The 21,348-nt window shown below is 42.0% G+C and overlaps 1 protein-coding gene across 5 annotated transcripts in view; it reads left to right on the top strand.

The window, feature by feature from the left end:
* col14a1a (collagen, type XIV, alpha 1a) overlaps window positions 1-21,348 on the top strand; it is an 87,418-nt gene that overhangs the window by 35,178 nt on the left and 30,892 nt on the right. For all 5 annotated transcript variants that reach the window (XM_056444270.1, XM_056444271.1, XM_056444267.1 and 2 more), the window contains 7 exons: window positions 9,446-9,589; window positions 9,860-10,024; window positions 10,174-10,212; window positions 10,431-10,569; window positions 13,027-13,169; window positions 14,434-14,543; window positions 20,919-21,077. In XM_056444270.1, the coding sequence (XP_056300245.1) occupies window positions 9,446-9,589; window positions 9,860-10,024; window positions 10,174-10,212; window positions 10,431-10,569; window positions 13,027-13,169; window positions 14,434-14,543; window positions 20,919-21,077 (899 nt within the window). The remainder of the gene's footprint in view (window positions 1-9,445; window positions 9,590-9,859; window positions 10,025-10,173; window positions 10,213-10,430; window positions 10,570-13,026; window positions 13,170-14,433; window positions 14,544-20,918; window positions 21,078-21,348) is intronic.

The following is a 21,348-nucleotide window of genomic DNA, read 5'->3' as shown; positions in this document are numbered from 1 at the left end:
CTTGGCAAACTCTATTTGTTGAGAAAGATTGTGCAGTCCGATCGGACCTCCAAATCAGCGACTAACAGAACTCGTGGTGAGATTGACTTGAAAAAACATGATTATTTTTTATTTCCAAAGTCAAGGATGAATTAAACCTCAACTTATAAGAAGAAATCTTGATGAGGAAACTTAAAGAAAACATGTTGCAAAGCAGCAGTTTGGGGTTGTCAATCTGTTGTAAAGCTCACTTAGAGGCGCCCAGCGGTGCGCGTACACACAAGGGGAATGTCGGTACCTCTAAGCGTTGATGCGGCACTCCAGGTAATGCTGAGGGCTCTAACTCCCCTCAAGTCTCAGTCATGGTTCAGTGTCTGTTCAGAGTAATTGTGTCCTTGAGCTTTGCTATCAGCTTTAGAGCTGAACATGCTGTTTGCAACTTATCCCTTCCTTTCCCTTCTTACTCCTCTTTCTCCTCTTGCTTCTCCTTCATCTCCTCTACTCTCTTGCCAACCACCCACTGTTCCCCCTTCCTCCTTTTATGTCTTCTTTGTTTTCCTTTAACGAGTTCACTCTTCTTTCCCCTTCACATTGTTTTCTGTCTTTTCCTCTGAACATTCCTCATTTCTTTTAGCACCTGTTCTTCCTCTTCTGTTTTCTCCTGTGTCCTTTTTTAGTCCAGCACCACCACTTCGTGTACACCTACATCTACTTCACTGTCTTATAGTTTAACAGATAGAAACGTGTGGTGCTTTAGCTGACAAGGCAGTGTGTGTGTGTGTGTGTGTGTGTGTGTGTGTGTGTGTGTGTGTGTGTGTGTGTGTGTGTGTGTGTGTGTGTGTGTGTGTGTGTGTGTGTGTGTGTGTGTGTGTGTGTGTGTGTGTGTGTGATGTGTCATCACACAGGGTGGCTGTGAAGCGTCTAGTGCAGTAGTGCAGAAGTGCTTGTAGTTAGTGCATGCTGCATGTTGCATGCTGCCCTCTGCTTGCAACTCTCTGCTTTCAGCTACCGCCGCTGGCTAGCTCCCTCATAGGGGGTGAAAAGAGGAGCCGAGAGCGTAAGTCTCCTCTGCCAGTACATAGCCTCTCCACCACCAAGACTCCTGCAGTGCCTCCTCGTGGCCACACATGGTAACTGGGTACCCTGCGGTCCCAGGCTAAACTGCAGGGGATCTCGGAGCAGCAGTGGGCCCCAGAGATGCGGTGTGCAGGCCCACCACAAGGTGGACACGCCCTGGCACCCATCAACCACTGCCCCAGCTATGGGCAAATAGCCCCACTGCCTTGTGGGTTAGCCTCTTGAGGCAGGGCTAAGGAGCAGACCCCGACAGAAAAGCAATGCGCTGGCGGTGCGCAATAGGCGGGCCTAAACACAGCCAGGACCCGGCAGCCTCCTGCAGCCAGGATGGGGAACTGGTCGTCCTGGGCTCACCCATGCCACCAGATTTACCTCACCATGGCGAAGATAGTGCTACTGGGGATAGCGCGCCTCCAACGGCACTCTAAATAATCTCTTTGCGCAGGTATCCACCTCTGACCACGGTGAATACTCTGGATCCACATCTGGTTGAAGACTGGCGGCGTTGGGGCAACTGGCGACGGGAGCAGGTTTGAATAGACTGGGAGCTTCTAGTCAGAGCCCTGCACGTCAGCGGCACAGGATATTGGTCGCTATCAGCTGGGACTGAGTGGCAGCTGATCTCGGCAGCACCCTGTGTGACTGAGCAGCCCCTATTTAGGGACCACACTGCTCACCTCAATCCGAGGAGGGGTCTAGAAAAGGTGGCCTAAAAAAATGCCCACTCAACTCGCACCTGGACAGGCTACCACACCTGTCGGGTCATTCCACTTCTGCGGTCGAAACAGAAGAACAAAAACCCAAAACCTAAAACTGGCAACATGGAACGTAAGAACCCTCCTGGACTCCTATGGCAGAACCGAAAGACCTCACAGAAGAACAGCACTGATTGCGGCCGAGCTGAGGCGTTACAACATCGACATCGCCGCACTTTGCGAGACCAGGCTCCTTGATGAAGGGTCGCTGATAGAGGAAGGGTCTGGTTACACCTTCTTCTGGAAAGGCTATCCCCCAGGTGGACAACATCTGCACGGTGTGGGACTGGCCATCAAGAACACACTGCTACCAAGACTCACTGAAACACCTGTGGGCATCAGTGAAAGACTGATGACCCTCCGTATCCCCTGGCGAAGAACCGCTTTGCTACACTTCTTAGTGTGTATGCGCCAACACTGCCATCCGACACTGAGGTTAAAGACTCATTCTATCAGTCACTGGATGAGGCTCTCCACGGATCCCCAAGACCGACAAGATCCTCCTCCTTGGGGACTTCAATGCTCGTGTGGGGCAGAGTGACAGGATATGGAAAGGAGTGCTTGGCAGGCATGGTATTGGTCAGGCCAACTCAAATGGCATGAGATTACTTACTCTCTGCTCTGAGCACAACCTGACCATAACCAACACCATCTTCCAGCAAAAGACCAAATATAAAACATCATAGATGCACCCACGCTCTAAACATTGGCACCTGATTGACTATGTCATCGTGAGACGTTGTGACATCAAAGACGTTCTCATATGCTGGGCCATGAGAGGTGCAGAATGCTGGACAGACCACAGGATGATCGTGGCCAAAGTCCACATGAGCGTACGCCCCCCCATGCGGAAACGTGAGGTCAGTGGGAGATGCTTAGACTGTGCCCATCTGAAGGATACCAGCACAAGAAATGAGTTCTGATGCTCCCTGGCTGAAAAACTTGAAGAGCTTGAACTCACCTTGAGAGGAGAGAATGACACAGACCTACAGTGGACCGCTATCAGCTCAGCCCTTCATGAAGCAGCAGCCCACACAATCGGCTATAAGACCAAAAACCACCAGGACTGGTTTGACAATAACTCAGACACCATCCGTAACTCACTGAACGTCATGCACAAAGCACACCAGGCAACCCTGAAAAACCCCTCATTGAGCACCGCCAGACAGCAATGGCAGAGGCGGGCGTGAAGTGCAAAAGACCCTACGGACAATGCAAAACAAGTGGTGGACAGAGAAGGCACAGGAAATCCAATCTTTCGCTGATAGAAATGATATGCATAACTTTTACAATGCAGTCAAATCTATCTACGGCCCAACAAACCACTGCATCACTCCTGTTAAAACCGCAGATGGGCTCAGAGTCCTAAAAGACCAGAGCAGTATACTGGAGAGGTGGGCTGAACATTTTAATACCCTGCTTAATCAGGACTCTAAAGCAGACCGCACCATCCTGGATCAACTGCCTGAACTTCCACCGATTGACAACCTTAACCAACCCCCGACCTTCCTGGAGGTCCTGTCAGCCGTCCGCTCTCTGAAGAACAACAAGTCTCCTGGCATGGACAATATCCCTGCGGAACTGCTTAAACAGGGTGGTTACCTCTGTACAAGAGCGCTACATCAACACATCACTAAAGTATGGGCTGATGAAAACATCCCACAGCAATGGAGAGATGCCAAAATTGTCACTATATATAAAAATAAAGGTGACAAGACCATCTGTGGCAACCACAGGGGTATAGCACTCCTTGCTGTTGCTGGTAAGGTCCTGGCCAAGGTGCTGCTGCAGAGGCTACTCAACAACATCACAGAGGCATTGCTCCCAGAATCACAGTGTGGCTTTAGGAAGAACAGGAGTACAGTCGACATGGTCTTCACAGCCCGGCAGCTTCAGGAAAAGTGCAGGGAGCAACATCAAGACCTGTTTATGGCTTTTGTCGACCTCTCCAAAGCCTTCGACACTGTGCAGAGAGACCTACTGTGGGACATCCTGCTCCGGTTTGGATGCCCTAACAAGTTTGTCAACATCCTCCGACAGTTTCATGATGGTATGAATGCTAGGGTGACAATAGGAGGACAAGAGTCTGCCTCCTTCCCTGTGTGCACAGGGGTCAGGCAGGGGTGTGTACTAGCACCAGTGCTCTTTAACATCTTCCTCCTATGCGTCACCCAGCTTCTCCATTAGGAAATTGAGGACAACAGCGGGGTGACAGTAGTCTATAGGCTCGATGGCAACCTCTTTAACATCAGGAGGCTGCAGGCCACCACCAAGCTGCACAGAGTGAGGGTCCTTGAGCTGCAGTATGCAGATGACTGCGCTCTGGTGGCTCACACTCCACAAGACCTCCAGGCTGTCCTGGATGCAGCTGTGAAGGCTTACAGCAGGATGGGGCTGACCATCAACATCACCAAAACAGAGGTAGTCTGTCAGTGGAGCACCAACATCCCACCCACGCCACCCATCTTCAGCATCAATGATAAGCATCTGTCTGTAGTACCATCATTCAAATACCTCGGGAGTATCCTCTCTGAGGACAATAACATCGACAATGAGGTCCAGAACAGAATCAAACAAGCATCAGCTGACTTTGGGAGACTCAGGCGCCGGGTCTTTCAAAACAAGAACTTATACCTCCATACAAAAATCTCTGTGTATCAAGCAGTGTGCATCACCACCCTCCTGTACAGTTGTGAAGCCTGGGTCACTTACAGCCGCCATGTGAAGTCCCTGGAGCATTTTCACATCCGCTGTCTCCAGCGAATGCTAGGAATCACTTGGCGTGACCGAGTGCCACACACCGAGATCCTCAGGAGAGCAGGCTGTAGGAGCATGGAGGCCACCATCACCACTACCAGCTACGATGGCTGGGGCACGTTATAAGGATGCTCCTCAATCGGCTGCCTCACAAAGTGCTGTATGGCCAGCTCGCCCAAGGCCAGCGCTCTGCTGGAGGGCAGAAGAAGCGCTATAAAGACCAGATAAAAACAGCGCTAAAGAAATGTAAAATCAGACCAGGGGACCTGGAGGCTGCTGACCGTAACACCTGGCGTCAGATGTGCCAAGACGGGACCACAGCACTGGAGGAGGACAGGACAGCCAGGAGGCAGGAAAGAAGGCATACAAGAAAAACAACCAAGGTTGCCAGGACCACCACTACTACATACGCATGTCCCACCTGCGACAAGACCTGTGGATCCAGGATAGGACTATACAGCCACCAGAAAACTCACCGCTGAAAGTCAGAAGTGGACGTCATCATCGGCTTCGACGGACAACTACAAGCAAGCTGTGTGTGTGTGTGTGTGTGTGTGTGTGTGTGTGTGTGTGTGTGTGTGTGTGTGTGTGTGTGTGTGTGTGTGTGTGTGTGTGTGTGTGTGTGTGTGTGTGTGTGTGTGTGTGTGTGTGTGTGCGCAGCAGAACAGAAAATACACCATGAAATTTCATCGTTCCCACACTATGGGAGTGAGGGGGCAGCAGGCTCTCACCAGGTTAGACTAATGCTCACAGAATCACAATGTCTTCCTCTCCCTTTTTTTAAATCTTTGTCTCTCACCCACTCATGCTTTGTCTCTCACATCACATACATGCTCATCCACTGCCTCGGCGTAGAGTGAATCCACCTCAGTGCTCATGCATTATGCCTATTCCTCAGTTTGTCCATATTTCCACCAGTGACACCCATACAGCTAATTATATATTTCTTATTATTTAATACACTAAAAAAATATATTGTTATTTCTTTTGCTAAGATACTTCAGGAAGAATTGAACAATAGTTCCTACCCTGCTCAATGATTTTGTTGTATTCATGCTTTATTTTGAATATGTTCGACCTCCCTTGTGAATCTTCACTCTAAGCTATACAAATACAAAGTATACAACATATACTGTACTGAGCCACATACTCTGTACCTAAACCCCCTGACTCACATCTTACTCCTGTGGTCAATTTAGAGATGGATCAGTATTTTCTCTGGCTTTTAGGACTGAGGCTTTTACAACCCTAAAGTTGGCACTCCAAACTATTCCTTTTTTCCTTCGTAAGCCTCAACTTCTCCTCAGAGACCCCATCAGGGCCCCACACTGCGTCTAACACCCCAGAGCCCTCAAATAAAAAGAATATCATCCTCTTTATCCCTGAGCCCCAGATATATCAGTGTGGATACAACCGGTCGGAGACAAGAAACCCCACGGCTTTAATCCTTTTCTAATGTTTTTACTGTAAATGGCTAGCTCACTGTATCCTCCGTCCGATAACCCTTAGGCCAAGCAAACACATTGATTTGCTGAATCGATGCATAGATCCACAGTAAGCTGACAAACCTCAGTGCCAGAACATATTGGGGAGTGGATTCACTTTTATTAGTCATATTTATTCATTCTGAAACATTAAGTTAAAACCAGCTTATTTTAGGAAGCAACCTGCATCATATTTTCTCACCATTCCACACCTGGAGGCGGCCCATCTCAAGGTTTGCTCAATGGCACGGTGGAGGTTCTACTACTTGTTCTTCTTCTATACCAACTTCTAGTCATATGTCTTTTCTCTTTATCGATTTTAAAAACATGTATTTAAATAAGGCTGCCTTCCTTAATACTTCAGTCTGTTTTTCTGAGTGTACGCATGTTGAGGATTCAGGGTGTTGAAGATAATATTCTAGGATTTGGCTTTTCTCTTTGCATTTATTCATTAAGGTATTAGTGAGCCTCTGGCTTGGTGAGTGAGTGGTTTAATATAGCTGCAGCTGTAATCGTCATATCCTTGTATATATACTGTAATATGTGTGTGAGTATGTGTGTCTTTTGAAATTGATGAATTTCAAGCCCTACATGAGTAATTGTGCTAATCCCTGCCTCTTCGCATACAATATGTTCAGATGAAGGAAGTGTTACTTTCAACCCATAATTGCACATTAATATATTCACACATTAGTTATCTGACTTGTGATTGGTCTTGTTCTATGCTTTGCAGTCAGTCTGACTTTTTCTGCTGTAGTAATGCAGTTGTGTGAGACCTTCACTCAATTTTCAAGGTTCATGAGTCTTTTATAAATTCATGAATAGATGTATAAATTAAGAATGTATGAAATAAGAAAGCCAGTGAGACCTACTCAAAAGCCATTGTATATTTTCTATAATGCATTTGATTGTCCACATATATTTCTTAGGAACTTGCTGGACTTGTTCATAGATTAGAGGGTTTTATAGCTTTTCCTGTTCAAAATAACCCATACATAATGTCACAATCTCCTCCTAATCAAAAGAGCCATTCCATTGACATGTTTCTGTTTTGTTTTTGTGTTTTTTCACCGTCCTTTCTAACCTGCCCATCCCCATCTGATTTCTTTCTTCATTCCTCTTCCTTTTCTACCCTTTTCACTCTCTCTGCATCCTTTTACCTGCCCTGCCTTTTTCTCTTCACCCCCCCCCCCCCACACCCACACCCAGCTCCGCCTCTATTTCATCCTCTCCTTTGCTCTGTCCTGTGTCTTACTTTACAGGCCAAGCACTCTTTCATTTGTCACCACTGACAGCTCTGTACAAAATACAAAAAAAAACTGAAAGCAGAGACAGGGATGTGGTCTGAGGGTTTTGGTTTAGTTAGAAATTGGGAGACAGAAGCATCATACACAGATAGAGCCATGTACAATAAGTGTTTAGTCAACTCATAGGGCCTTTTTAGTGCTTTATATTGTTTTTATTGTGACGTTTGCTGATACTCAGCATCTTAAGAACTCAGACACACTTTGGAACACACAAGAGGAGGAAGAGGAGAGATTGTTCAAGGCCCGAGGGAGTAAAGAAGATTAATGCCAGTGATTGTCCATTTAATTTTGAAAAGGTCAGGTAGAGATGAGTCGATGAGCTTTTTGAAGTACGAATGCAAATCATGATGAACAGTATGCAAACACTGGCATTAGATCAGCATTATAAGGAGACTGGTGGTTTGGACAACATTAGTGTATTTGCACACACATTGTTGACTTTATTCAGTATGTGTGAAGTCTTTAACAGTTAAGATCAATTAAAGCACATTGCAGGTTATTTTAGCTGACTATACTTTGTAATTTGTCCCTGAATGAAAACGATCACCCACTTCCATCTGTTCAGAGTTAGGGTCACGGCCAAGTTCACATTTATTTTCTGCAGTGAGAGAGAGCTGTCTGGAGGCAAATAGATCAATAGAAATATAATACAAATAATAGAGTGGGTACACATGCTTTTGATTCCAACTTTAACTTTGTTAATGAACTGGGTGTTTTGAACACAGTGATACATAAAAGGCTCCATGCTTTGGGTTTTGAAACATTCTAAAACCTTTTTTGACAGATTAAGTCCATGAGCAGGAAACGTGTACTCTGTCAAAGGTTTATCCAATTTCAACCTTTTGACAGACTTGATTTTTGCATTTTCATCTTCGTCCCATCTTTTAGTGTTTAGGTCTCATTGAAATACATCTGACATTGTCTGCCTTCTGGCATATATCAAATGTTAATGTCAACTAGGCCCAGATCTGGTTTCAGGAGCTGTTAGGCCACTGGAGTCATGTCACAATTATGGGCTTGAAATTATATTCCATTATCGTCAGAGGAAGAATAATTAATACTTGCTAGTACATTAAAATTGTAGCAACAGTCACAATCATTCACACCCATGCTGGAAGTGGAGGAGGATTTATTTAACACTGTTTATGATTACAGTGGTGCTTTTAATCAATGTAATTGGCATTTATTTCTCTGTTCCAAATTGTTGCACCAATGAGGAAAGGAAGCTTCATATCGCAAGATGGTGCTAAGAGTGTGATTGAGAGGTCGAAGTGGTTTTGCTTTGTTATTTTTTACTCTGTGTATGTTACATCACTGCTGTAATGTTTCATGCTTTTTTTTAAGGCAGCCATTAGTTAACATGCATTTGATTTTTCCTAGAACATGAGAGTAATCCAGCAGTGACTTGAACATATTTTGAGTAAGTTAATTACAACAAAAGCACATTGCAGCTTTTCTTTTTCTTCGAGTTGTTATAGTTAGAGCTCAGTCAGAGACACTTACGTCAAGGAATTGATCATTTTTCACAAATGTGTATACAGTTTGGCAGAGGAAGGCTCGGCTGTTTGAGGGCGATCAAAGAATCTGAGCAGCAACATTGATTCTGCTGTGAGCGCTAATTCTCCCTTCATAAACATACAGGAACTTTACATCTTAACAGTACGATATTGTCAAATTAACTATACAAACATCAGGAAGAGGTGGAGGTGGTGGAGGGAGCTGCGTCAGCTAATGGTGTGAGCATGAACGGGATCAGCACAGTAGCAGTGATAAGTCTCAGATTTTAACTTTATGCCGTACACATCCAAGGATGTGCTTCATTTGTGTAATGTAACACAAATATTGTTTTGTAAAAAGCAGACAAATAGGGACACTGAGAATAATTGTTATGTATCTAATGTAAGTTTCTGCAATTTTATTTTCCAGTATACAGAAATGAACTTGGAAAGTAGAAATGAGCACAACATCTCAAATACTTTAGTATGTTTCTAGAAGCAAAGGACAAGAGGAACGGTTGTATGGGATAAAACATGCAGAAATACTGATATGTTTGTCAAATCAAGAGATGTCCTTTTGTCTTCTTCAGGTAGGGCCATCAAACATGTGAAGGAGTCTATTTTCACCTCAGAAGCTGGAGCTCGAAGGGGCGTTCCTAAAGTCCTGGTTGTTCTCACTGATGGACGTTCCCAAGATGATGTCAACAAAGTGTCCAAGGAGATGCAGGTGGATGGTAGGTTTTTATAAACCAAAAAGTTATGAATAAATTGACAATTGATGTTCAGTATGTAAGTCATTGTTTGTTGGTAAGTACAGAAGCTGGAGGACAGATTCCCCATTCACCCTCTCAATTCGTGGATGTTTGATGTACTGTATGTCATATTTTAATGTTATAGGATATCAGACTCTTGGTTTGAAACCAATAATATTAACAATGTGTCACATTACTCCACTTAATCCCTTTAAACATGCAATGAATTATCTTGTTTTACTCCTTTCTCAGGCTATATCATCTTTGCCATCGGCTTTGCGGACGCTGACTATGGGGAGCTGGTGAATATTGCCAGCAAGCCCAGTGATAGACACGTCTTCTTCGTGGACGATTTGGATGCTGTGAAGAAAATAGAAGAGCAGCTCATTACTTTTGTCTGTGAGGCTGCCACCGCCAGTGAGTAATACCCCCGTGTGTTTGAAACAGAGAGGGGGGAAGAGACCAAGCGGAAAAAAACTCCAGAAAAGTCCCACTGTTGGTTCAAAGACATCGAGAGAATGACTGCAGAAAAAAAAATTAAGGATGAACTCTTTCCTGTCTTTCAGCTTGTCCATCTGTTTTGATGAGTGGCAACACCATGGCAGGTAAGGAAACATCTATAATATACTCGTACACACAGGTCCAATTAGCGTGTTAAATCTTTGAAAAATATATAAGCTAATTAGGATGATGATGGTAATAACACAGTGTCGGTGCACGCTGTGGCCAGGGGAATGATTGTCATACAAGTATCACTTAGTGGAGGAGGAGGAGGAGTTTGATAATGACGAGGATGAAGGTTATGACATGTCGTGTGTTGCAGGTTTCCGTATGATGGAGAAGTTTGGCCTCGTAGAGAAGGAGTACAGCACCATACCTGGAGTTTCTCTGGAGCCGGGTTCATTCAACAGTTTCCCCTGTTACAGATTACACCGTGACGCCCTGGTGTCACAGCCCACCAAGTGAGTATGTTCACTCTAAGGGGGAGAAATCACGATTTAAAGTACACTCTTCACAAAAGCACAACTTGGATCGTTTTTCAGAAATTCGGTTTCAGTTGACAGGCAAAATAATTGTGCGTCATAGCTGTCATCTGATAATGAGAGAGATTTTCCTGGGTCACTGTGCTTGAATACACCTCCATTCTCTCGCCTCCCACTCTTCCTGGTGTGTTCTGAAATATAGCTGAACACAACATTTTGTCGGAGTTTAAGCTCAAGATACATCACAATAACATATGATACTTATTATTTGGACAACGTTACAGTGTCTGCTTGTTTCACACATTTTGAGAGGAAAATGTATTTGATTAATTTCAGGAGCCTTGCCTGTGAGTGATATGGGATAATATTCATAATAATAACTTTATTTGGATAGCACCTTTAAAAACAGAGTTTACAAAGTGCTTTGACAGACAACGCAGCAAAATAAAGCTCAGTGAGTTCTAACAAAGGAAGACCAGCTTAGGTAAGAGTGAAACCCTGATAAGACTCTTCAATAGATTAAATGATAAAAACCAATCAATACGATAAAGATACAAAAAATGAAATGAAATAATTTTGAAAAATAATTTGTAGAATGAACAAAAAAAATCATTATACTACAAGTTCCTAAAATATATAATAATATATAATATTATTCGGCCTGTATGAAGGACAGAAATGGTAACCCAGATGTGCCGTGGGAAAAAAATAAAAATAAAAAAGCATATCTGAAAGATGATAATATGTATCCATGTTTTCACTTTGGATTGTTAGACATATTATTGATGTGTTGATCCTGATCAATGTATTATTACACCCATACGCATTTTTCCTTTTTTCTGTCCTCATAAACTCTGAAATGCATCTTGTTAAATAAGGATAACAATAATCCCAAAGCAGCTCAGAAACCATTGAGAAACTTTCCTTACATATAAGTGACAGCAGGCAGAGTTGAAGGTGACGGTTTGTTCAGTGACAGTTTTATTTGTTGCCATTGAGATCAAGCTCACTTTCAAAAGAGACACCTGAAAACAAATAACAAAAGCGCAGGGTTATAAATACGACAATTCAGTCTCAAAAAAGAATCATCACGACAGAAACATTCATTGTAATTCACAAATATAAGCGATAAGATCTGCATGTTTAGTTGTCATCATATCCTATTTACAGCTTCCCTCTCTGCCGTGCATAAAGTATGTCGAGAAATATACTGTACATATAATCTACAAGACATTAGCATGCTGAATCCAGTTGACGACTAAAGCTTCCTGTGTGTTTCATCGAGTTATTGTGATCCTTCTCCACTGTTTATCCAGCTACAGTATGTTTGCTTATTAAGGGACCCTCCCTTCCAGCCCGGACATGGGGAGTGGTGATTGTCAGTGGGACGCAAATACCAAAGGACTTTGAATTATCAGCCAGAAGTAGAAGTATGAGGTCCAGCCAATGAGTTTTACTTGACTTTAAATGTTCCTTCATCTCTGTTTGGAATATTTTTTGGGACATAAATGTTAAGGTCCACTCATTATGCTTGGGCTGTATTTTTCTACACCAATGCTCACAACCACAAAAGGTGATCTTAAAGATAGTATAATTTGAATTATTCTCAGTAATACAATGCTATTAAGCAAAACTGTATTTCCATATATGGCAACCAGACTTTAAATTGTAAATATATCTAATGAATCAATGTAAATACATAGGTGCCCAAACATTTGTCAAAATTGACAGAGAATGATTTTCTTTTTGAAATCATGGAATTTCTGCAAAAAAAATGCAATTTACGAAAAGTACATTTTATTGTGTTGTCTGATTAAACCCTGTCCAATCAGTAAGTATTTTTGAAAATATATATTAAAATATGATATGGACATTTCTTTTCTGGCATTTAAATGGGCTTCAAATCACAGATTTTAGTTTTGTAATTAAGATGCTTCACAACATTAAGAGCTGATACAAATAACTGAAAACGTCAATGAGAAGCTTACAAGTGCAAGTTTTACTTAGCACGTGGAAATATTCAAGTATTAAACCCATACATACAACACTCAAAAGGATAATTCAATGGCTTTCAAAATACTCCCGTAAAGTCTTTCGGTTTTTTTTTAAACAATCAATCAGCTTTAACTTTAGCTTCCTGCTCTGTGATTGTTCAGTTTGTGAGAAGTGACATTGAAGAGCCCTCTGAAAAGTTCAAGCTGAGACAATTTTAACCTGAAGTGCTCGAAGGCAGTCGCCCAAAAAAGGTTCGGCTCTGAGATCAAAAAGAGGCTGGCACTCGAAGACTAAAGCAGCAAAAGCACTCCAAAAGCATTTCACAAGCACTGAACAGAGACAATGGCACTCCATGCTTTAAGGGTATAGCTATGCTCACTATCTTTGTGTGTTTGTCTGTGTGTGTGTGTGTGTTTGCCTGTTCTCAAATGTGTGTCCCAGGTACCTTCATCCTGAAGGTTTACCTTCTGACTACACCATCTCTATGATGCTCCGCCTACTTCCAGAGACCCCGAAGGAGCCCTTTGCATTGTGGGAAATCCTCAACAAGGACAACGAGCCATTGGTCGGACTAATCCTGGACAGTAAGTTTCCGCAATCACTTGTAATGTTGCTTGTGTCTTTCCTGCATCATCCAAATCGTCAAACAGCAGATGTGAGCTGAAGCTCCTGCTGCCCCGATGCCTCCTAATAATCTGAGAGAGTAGAATGCAGCAGACTTTTAGGGCTGGAGTGAAACCACTACTGGTTTATTTTTAATCCAATTTAATGTACCTTTAAATAAGAAAAGGTTTCATCTTACCTTTGTGTCTTCAATCGTTGAGAGAGCGCTTCTGTTTGTGGAAGGCCTCCCTTACTTACTTACACCATCAATCTGGGAAAGCAGCATGGCCTCAAACTGAGAGGTGCTGATCCTTGTGTGCTTTAGACTCTGTGACAGGATGAAGGTGTCAAAAGATTGACCACGCTACAGTAACTGTGTTTAATCCGGCTGTGAAGTTCCAGAAATCCTAAAGGTGTTTCAGACGCTGACTTGGAGGAGACCCGGGGCAGACCCCTGACCTGCTGTGGAGATTATACCACCAGCTGAGCTGGATGATCTTGAGATCCCCAGGCAAAGCTGGAGGAAGTTACAGGGGAAAAGTTATTTTGTTTTGCTCTACTTTTCTTGTTGACCCGGATACAGCTAACGACATTGGATATATAGTGTGTTGGGCTGTTCAAAAGAATTCATTCAACAATGGCACACATGACCGTGAACAGGAAATTGGTCCACAAGTTGGAGATAAACTTCCAGTATTCTAACAAAGGTTGTATCTCCATTATAAGTACTTATTTTCTATGTCAAAGATTATACAGAAAGACAGTTATCAGCATGCTTATCTGATCATCTCTATGCAGTGATTTTTCCGCTTTTCATATTTTATTTTACAGATACAGAAGCAAAAATATTGTGACAATCTCAAAGCTTAGTTTACACATGGTACAAACTCATAGTTCTCATTGACACATGCATCACATTTATTATTCAAATAACGGGGAGGATTGTCTCGTCTTGCAACAGCAAAAAAACGTAATTCATTAAGAACGTTATCCACAAATAGAGATGGCAGGTAAGGTTTGTATTCTTTACAATAGTCTAATTACAATAACTTTTTTGATCATAGACAAATGTCAGAGAAGCTCAAAGATGAAGTTGTTTGCTGCTGATATTGTTCGGCCTATATACTACGCTGTTGTAATAAAGTGTATTTTTATTGACGTCTAGTAGCCGGAGACAGAGATAGTGTATAATGTATACAAAGCAACCTTTTCTATCCTTCCTCATCACCATCTGTGTCTCCTCAGACAATGGGAATACCTTGACGTTCTTCAACTATGACTACAAAGGAGACTTCCAGACCGTCACTTTTGAAGGAACCGAAATAAAAAAGATCTTCCACGGCAGCTTCCACAAGGTTCGTCTTCGCTATACGTGTGCTAAAAATCACTTGAATGATAAAAATGAATAATAATTTCTAGGAAAACAATAATTTGCTGATTCTAGCTAATGTCCTTCTTTTATATCATATTATTCTAAGGTTTTGTGGTTATGAGAAGAATTTGTCAGCAGTTATAAAGAAACCAAATTGTAACGTAATGACTGTAATTGTAAAAAAGAGCAATGTCCAGTCTGTGTCACAGTTTCAGCTCCACACCCTCCTCACTCCCCGTCGTCAGTCTAACTCTCTTCACCTGTTCACACACCTGTTGTCACAGTTCAGCTCCTCACTCTGTGGTTCAGTCACTCCCACCTCGTTAGTCTGACTTCCTTCACCTGTTCACACACCTGTCTTTGATCACTAATCAAATACCTATATAGTCTCCTGACACACACACACACACACACACACACACACACACACACACACACACACACACACACACACACACACACACACACACACACACACACACACACACACACACACACACACACACACACACACACCTTGCCAGATTGTTCTTCCTTTTCTATGCCAGACTCTCCAGCACTTGTTTCTAGAGGGATTTCCTGTTGCCGACCCTGCCTGTCCCTGGTTAACCCGCTAGTCCAACTCCCCGTTAACCTACCAGCCCTTCGTCCTGTTGATACTCTGCCTGCCGTTTCCAGAGTGTGGAATATAAGTTCGAAGGATCCCTGGAGTCGAGGGTGCATTTGGGTCTACACACGAGTCGTTACAGTCTGAGCTACTGGGTTGAACCCCTTGAACTCCAATCAGTTTATTTGATTCTTAGGATCTGTGTGCTCTTAGAGAGCTGATCCCACGGTGGCTGTGCCAGTTTGCATTGCGTAGCAGGCTCACCATGACAAACCGTCAATACAATATTTAGGCGGTAGTTTTTCACACAAACGTTGAGCTGGACGCTTTGTGAAAAGAGAAAAAGACACAAATAAAGAAGATCGACTGTGTTTTGATGTTTTGAAGTGGTGTGGCCTGTTGGCTGGTTTTCCAGTAGCCCACTGGACTTTTCCAACACCACTGTGATGAGTGTGCTCAGGTGTTGATAGCCGTCCTCCCTATTCTGTCTCTACTTGCACTCAACGGCTTTTTCCACAACCTTTTTTTTTCTTCTACTCGATAAGTGTGTGTGAAACTGCAGATTGAATCACCTTTTAAGAAGTTATAGTGGACATTTGGATTGGATTCTATTGTGATTGCACAGAGTACAGGTACACAGGCAACGAAATGTGTTCTCTGCATTTAACCCATCCTTAGTTATTAAGGAGCAGTGGGCTGCAGTGATGCGCCCGGGGAGCAACTGGGGGTTCAGTGACTTGCTCATGGACACTTCGACTTGCAACTAATGGGGAGAGCGGGGATCGAACCGACGACCGTGGGGTTGCAGGACGACCCCCTTACCCCACTGAGCGACAGCCGATTTGTCATTATTTTTGCATTTGACATTACAAAAATCAGAAGCTAATGATCCAATAGCCTTTTTGCCAAACATCCTATCAATAATACAATAATTACATGAATCTAACACCTCTAACATAATGCATTACACAAAAACAGTTTTTGCTTTAGGAATTAATGCATCTAACAGACATCATTAGAAAAGGCAACAATCTGTTGCAGGTGTGGTAGTTAGGTCTTAACTGGTATTACTTTTCCCTGATGACCTCAGACTGGACCACCGGAGAAGGTATTAGTCTGTCCTCCCAAATGATTCTCTGACAAAGACATTTCATATTTCCCTCAATCATTGGGATTCTATTCAAATGTCTATTTGTCAAATTAGTCGGTCTGAATCGAAAAGCCAAATGTCTATAATATTCACTCAATATAAGACAATTTTCAGCTCACTTGAGACGAGAAAGAGTTCTTTGGAAAAATAAATTATGAAATAAATCAGGATGAAAATACGTCAACTGAATAAATAATGGCATTGTTTTGTCCTCAGCAGGCCGAGTGAATGACAAATTCACATTGCGAAACACTTTGGCAGGAAATATCTAAATGAGCTGAAACAAAATAATAATAACAACTTAACAGGTTAAATAATAATCAGTGTACTTTGGATGAACCACATTGTTCAGGAGGTGTATTTACATTGGCATGTATTGCTCTGACATTTGAATAACATGCATTTAACGTGACAAATCAATGGAAACATAACAGGAAAATGAATGGGGACCAGGCAAAGCTTCTAAAGACAATATTTTTCTCGCTGTTTCTTGGAACTCTTGCAAAATAAATCAACAGCAACCCACCAACTCTCTGTCTTTCTGTATCTCAGTTCCCAACATGTCAGGGAGTAGCTGTCTATCATTCCCAGTCCCCTTTTTGTCTTCTTCATTGTTTTCATGTCTTTCCGCTTGAGAACACGACAATGTTGAGAGAGGGAACACATGCAGAAGACCGCCTGGCAAGAGGATTCGCCTCCTCTTCCCAGAATGACAAGTGAATAAGAGGAGCGTCCGTGTGCGTGAGCGTGTCGGTTATAAAGGGATTTCATCTGAAGACGCCTCGTGCGACAGCAGGAATACTCAGCAGGATCCTTCAGTGCTCAGCAAAGCCGACACTAAGACACACAAACTGAGAGAAGCACTGAAAACACAAACAGGTGAAGGAGGGAGAAAAAAGAGCAGAGGAACAAATTGGAATGACAGTGAGCTTGTGACAAAAAAGAAAATAAAGAGACAAACAGAGCGACGTAGACAGAGAAAGAAGAAGTGAGCGTGATCTTTAGTACAACTCACATATTGCTCAGAGACATATTATACTCCACAAGTGTATACAAACCTTTTATCTATCGCTCAAATGATTAAATGATTCACATAAATGTGTAAGAGAGCACTTAAAGCTGTCATTGTGCTCTGTACAGTTTACACTCTGGACATTTGCACCAGTGCTTCTTGAGCTTTCTAGTTTACAGTATTCCACAATATTTCACGGAGTGAAATTCAAAATTCACAGCTCGTTAATTTACTAATACATGATCATTGTTTCCATACATGTTGGTATAGCTTCTTGGAAAGTAGAAGAAGTGGAGAAACAAGAGCAGCAACTATGAATCAACAGATTTGGGATGAATGAAACTGTGTTTATTTGCGAAAGAGAAAGAGAGGAGGACATGGTGGTCCGTGGCTGACGAGGTAATATGGTGGCCGGATCTGTTTTCATGACGATTAACATCCCGATGATTAATCCAGATAGATGCACACACTGCAAACGGACATCTGTGCATTGGAATATTTTCACTTTTTAGTTGCTTTTAAAATGTTTTCTTTGAGCTTGCTTGAATTCAACTGCAGGCCAACAGTAATACATAAATAAAATGTCTATCTGTATTTGGGCTTTAGAAGACTGATTAGGTGTGAGGAATTAGACAGAGGAAAAATAGTGAAGATAAATTGTAAATCATTGGAAAGGGATACTGTAGTATGGTATTTAACGAAGGCCCAGAGGCTGGAATCCAACGTGGAACATTGTGGTTGTCTGGCCTGCTCTGTAACCACTCAGCGAACAAGGTGCTTTGTTTACACGGACACTTCATGAATGGCAGGACTCAAACACACCTGAACTGTTTTAATGATTGAAAATCAAGTTTATTTTTAACCGACATCTAGAAGTAGGCTACCGCGTTAGTGTCACATGTGTAGATCAAGACCCGGTTCTACGTGCATATTTATTACTGTACTTTAATCAGAATAACATGGAAGATTAAAATAGTTCGGAACTACTATATCTTTCAAAGCAACAATAACCTAATTACCTGTAATTATAATTGCAAGTAGAAGTGTCTTGTTTAAATACATATTGTGTATATATATTCAGTTGTTCCCACAAATATCAGGGGAATAGGTATAGAGCTGTACATGCAGCCATTCACATATACACTCTTTCACACACACACTCTTTCAAGCATGCATAATGCACATGCACATTTTTAAGTGCAGGTCGATGTCTGCTGAGTAAGCAGAAATACTGATAGCTTCATTTACATTTACATTATCTCCCACAGCGTGTTTAATAACTGCCATAACAATTTAGGTGTGTGTGTGTGTGTTTGTCTGCGGGCCAGTTTTCCAGTGACATCATCAGAACAGAGACACTTCTTTACTTTGTGTTTAAAAGTTACCCAGAGATAATGTGAATATGTTGATACTAGAACTCATTTCTCAATGTTTCTCCCCAGTTTCTTTACCTTTTCTCTTCCTCCCTCATCTTTGTTATTTCATTAAAAGAATGGTGATCCTTTGAAAACTTCACTTTATAAAGTTTGCTCTTTCATCTCTGTGAATCTGCCATCAAATGTGCATTCAGACATTATTGTTCTCATTTTCTTATGACTTCTGTGTTGAACGATAAATATGCCCTGACCATAAAAGTATTCAAGAAAGTTCAAGTTGTCTAAAACTTTGTGTGAGGAATAATTTGTGATTTTTCTTTCCTTGTTTTGATATTTAAATTCAGAAAAGATTATGTCATAGCTTAGCGTTCAAAGTGCAACAGAATTGTTCTTCAATATCCAAGATTATTACGAGGAATATGTGCAACATGACACAGATAATGTCTCTGTCAGTGGTTTAGAAAATAAGTAATTTGTCTGAAAAATGAGAAGGAAAAATAATTATGATGAGGAAAACTGCTGACAGAGACGCAAAGAAATGAGGTGCTTTATATTCAAAAAAGATTCTGTTGATGTGTAAGACAGCAGCAGCATTAAAAATATTACACCGTGTATCTCTGAGAGGCTAATTCGTCTTGCGTTGGCAGCACTATTACCTGTAGTAATCCAGCCATCCAGGAGCAGCACAGTGAAACACATTATGCTCCTTATATTTATATCTATACCTATTTTATACTTTGTCCTCTTATTTTTGTGGTCTTTTGGGGTTGTTTTTTTTACTTCACAGGAAGTCAGACATACAGGGAGATTTTAAGTCTCAAGTATGAGGTTTGTCTCCTATCATCCTCTCGGTTATCCAATAAACATAAACAACAACAAAGTGTACAAGGTGTATGCTCACCTGTGAGAATACCCCCCCCCCTCTGTTTATTGAAAGGATCTAGCATCTTATGATATCTCATGCTTCCTGCAGTTTGCTGTCTTTTTACGATTTTATATAGCTTAAGTTTTGAGAACAGAGGAATGGTCCAACAGTCAATTTTCAAAAATAAACTTCCTCCAGACGAAAATAAATCAGTCACTGTTGGAGTAAATGGAGGAACCAGATAGCTTGAAGGAGAGGGACTGCCATCTTTAACAAACACACACACACACACACACACACACACACACACACACTGAAACGTATTTGTTTATACCTTAGGCAATACCCTTAACTCCAACTACTAAATGCTCCAAAAATATTGACAGAATGCCTGTACCTTAGAGGACTTTCCTCCTCTTTTATATCACAAAGGTGCACACACACACACACACACACACACACACACACACACACACACACACACACACACGTTATGTCTTGTGAAGTCTTCAAAAGGGAGGATGAGAACAGAAAGTTATTATAAGCCGTCCAAATGATGGGCCCCGGCACTTTAATATGAACTTTGTCTAACTGTCTAACTTCACGTCAGCTACACCTCGTTCCTGTCTGTGAACGAGAGGTGTGTGTGTGTGTGTGCTGCACTCGTGCTTTCATGTTCCTTGAACATGCAGTGCATGCATATTTTTTATAGAGGATCAGAACGAGTGATATAAAACCTCCCATAATGTTGAAACACACAGCTGCTAGTAGTCTGTTTTAGTACATCCTTCACCAGAAAGCAGCTCCCTCTTTGCTCATTAACCATGTGACCAGTTGAATTTCACAGCTCACGGCTCTCTGTTTCCTCTAAGAAGGCAGTTTGAGCTCACAGGCACTCTGAGTGGAAGGGGCCTATATATGTGCTTGATGCTTTTAACCTGCGTTCATAAAAATCCCACCTGCTTTCATTGTTAATTAGTCAGTGAAAAGGTAGCCCGTGGTTGTTGATAAACAGAGGTGATCACAGATGCAATACCTGTGAAAAAGCTGCACTTAAAATATTAAACAGCTCTGTTTTATTGCCTATCTATTCAGTTGTTAGTTATGGTACTTATTTAAGGCAATAATGATAGATAATAAAGACTAAATATAGATTGACTAATGGGATAAAATACATGCTACAATAATGCAATCAGTCCATCTGTATCTCTTTAAACTGTTGCTGTTTGTGTTTTACCATAATCTCAAGATGTTTGGGTCAAAACTAAAATTAGATACATTTTCACATCTAGCTGTAGTTTTGGAAATCCTTCTATTTGATGCACCGTATTCTCTCTCTTCCACACAGCTCCATGTGACCGTCAGCAAGACGTCGGTGAAGGTGGTGTTAGATTGTTCCGTGGTTGGGGAGAAATCCGTGAGTGCCGCTGGTAACATTACCACAGATGGAGTGGAGATCCTCGGAAGGATGCTTCAGTCCAGAGGCAGACGGGACAACTCTGCTCCAGTCAGTATGATTTTTTGTCTGCACAATTGTTAAGTGCACACTGAATAGAGGTATGATTGCATACCTGTATATTAAGTGTTTCTACTGGTCATGGACATTTGATAGGTGTCCTCCACACTGGAAGTACCCCTTTTTATGAAAGAGTGGCCAAAATAATCCATTGCTTAAAGAAGAAAAAAAGAAAAAACATGTATGGATTTCCCCAAAATGTGTTTGTATGGAGTTCTCCAAATGTGTTTTCTAAGACTGTTTCACACGAGCTACAAGGCAG

The sequence above is a fragment of the Pseudoliparis swirei genome, chromosome 22 (genome assembly GCF_029220125.1).
Source record: "Pseudoliparis swirei isolate HS2019 ecotype Mariana Trench chromosome 22, NWPU_hadal_v1, whole genome shotgun sequence".
Classification (NCBI taxonomy): domain Eukaryota; kingdom Metazoa; phylum Chordata; class Actinopteri; order Perciformes; family Liparidae; genus Pseudoliparis; species Pseudoliparis swirei.
This window is presented reverse-complemented; position numbering and strand designations above follow the sequence as displayed.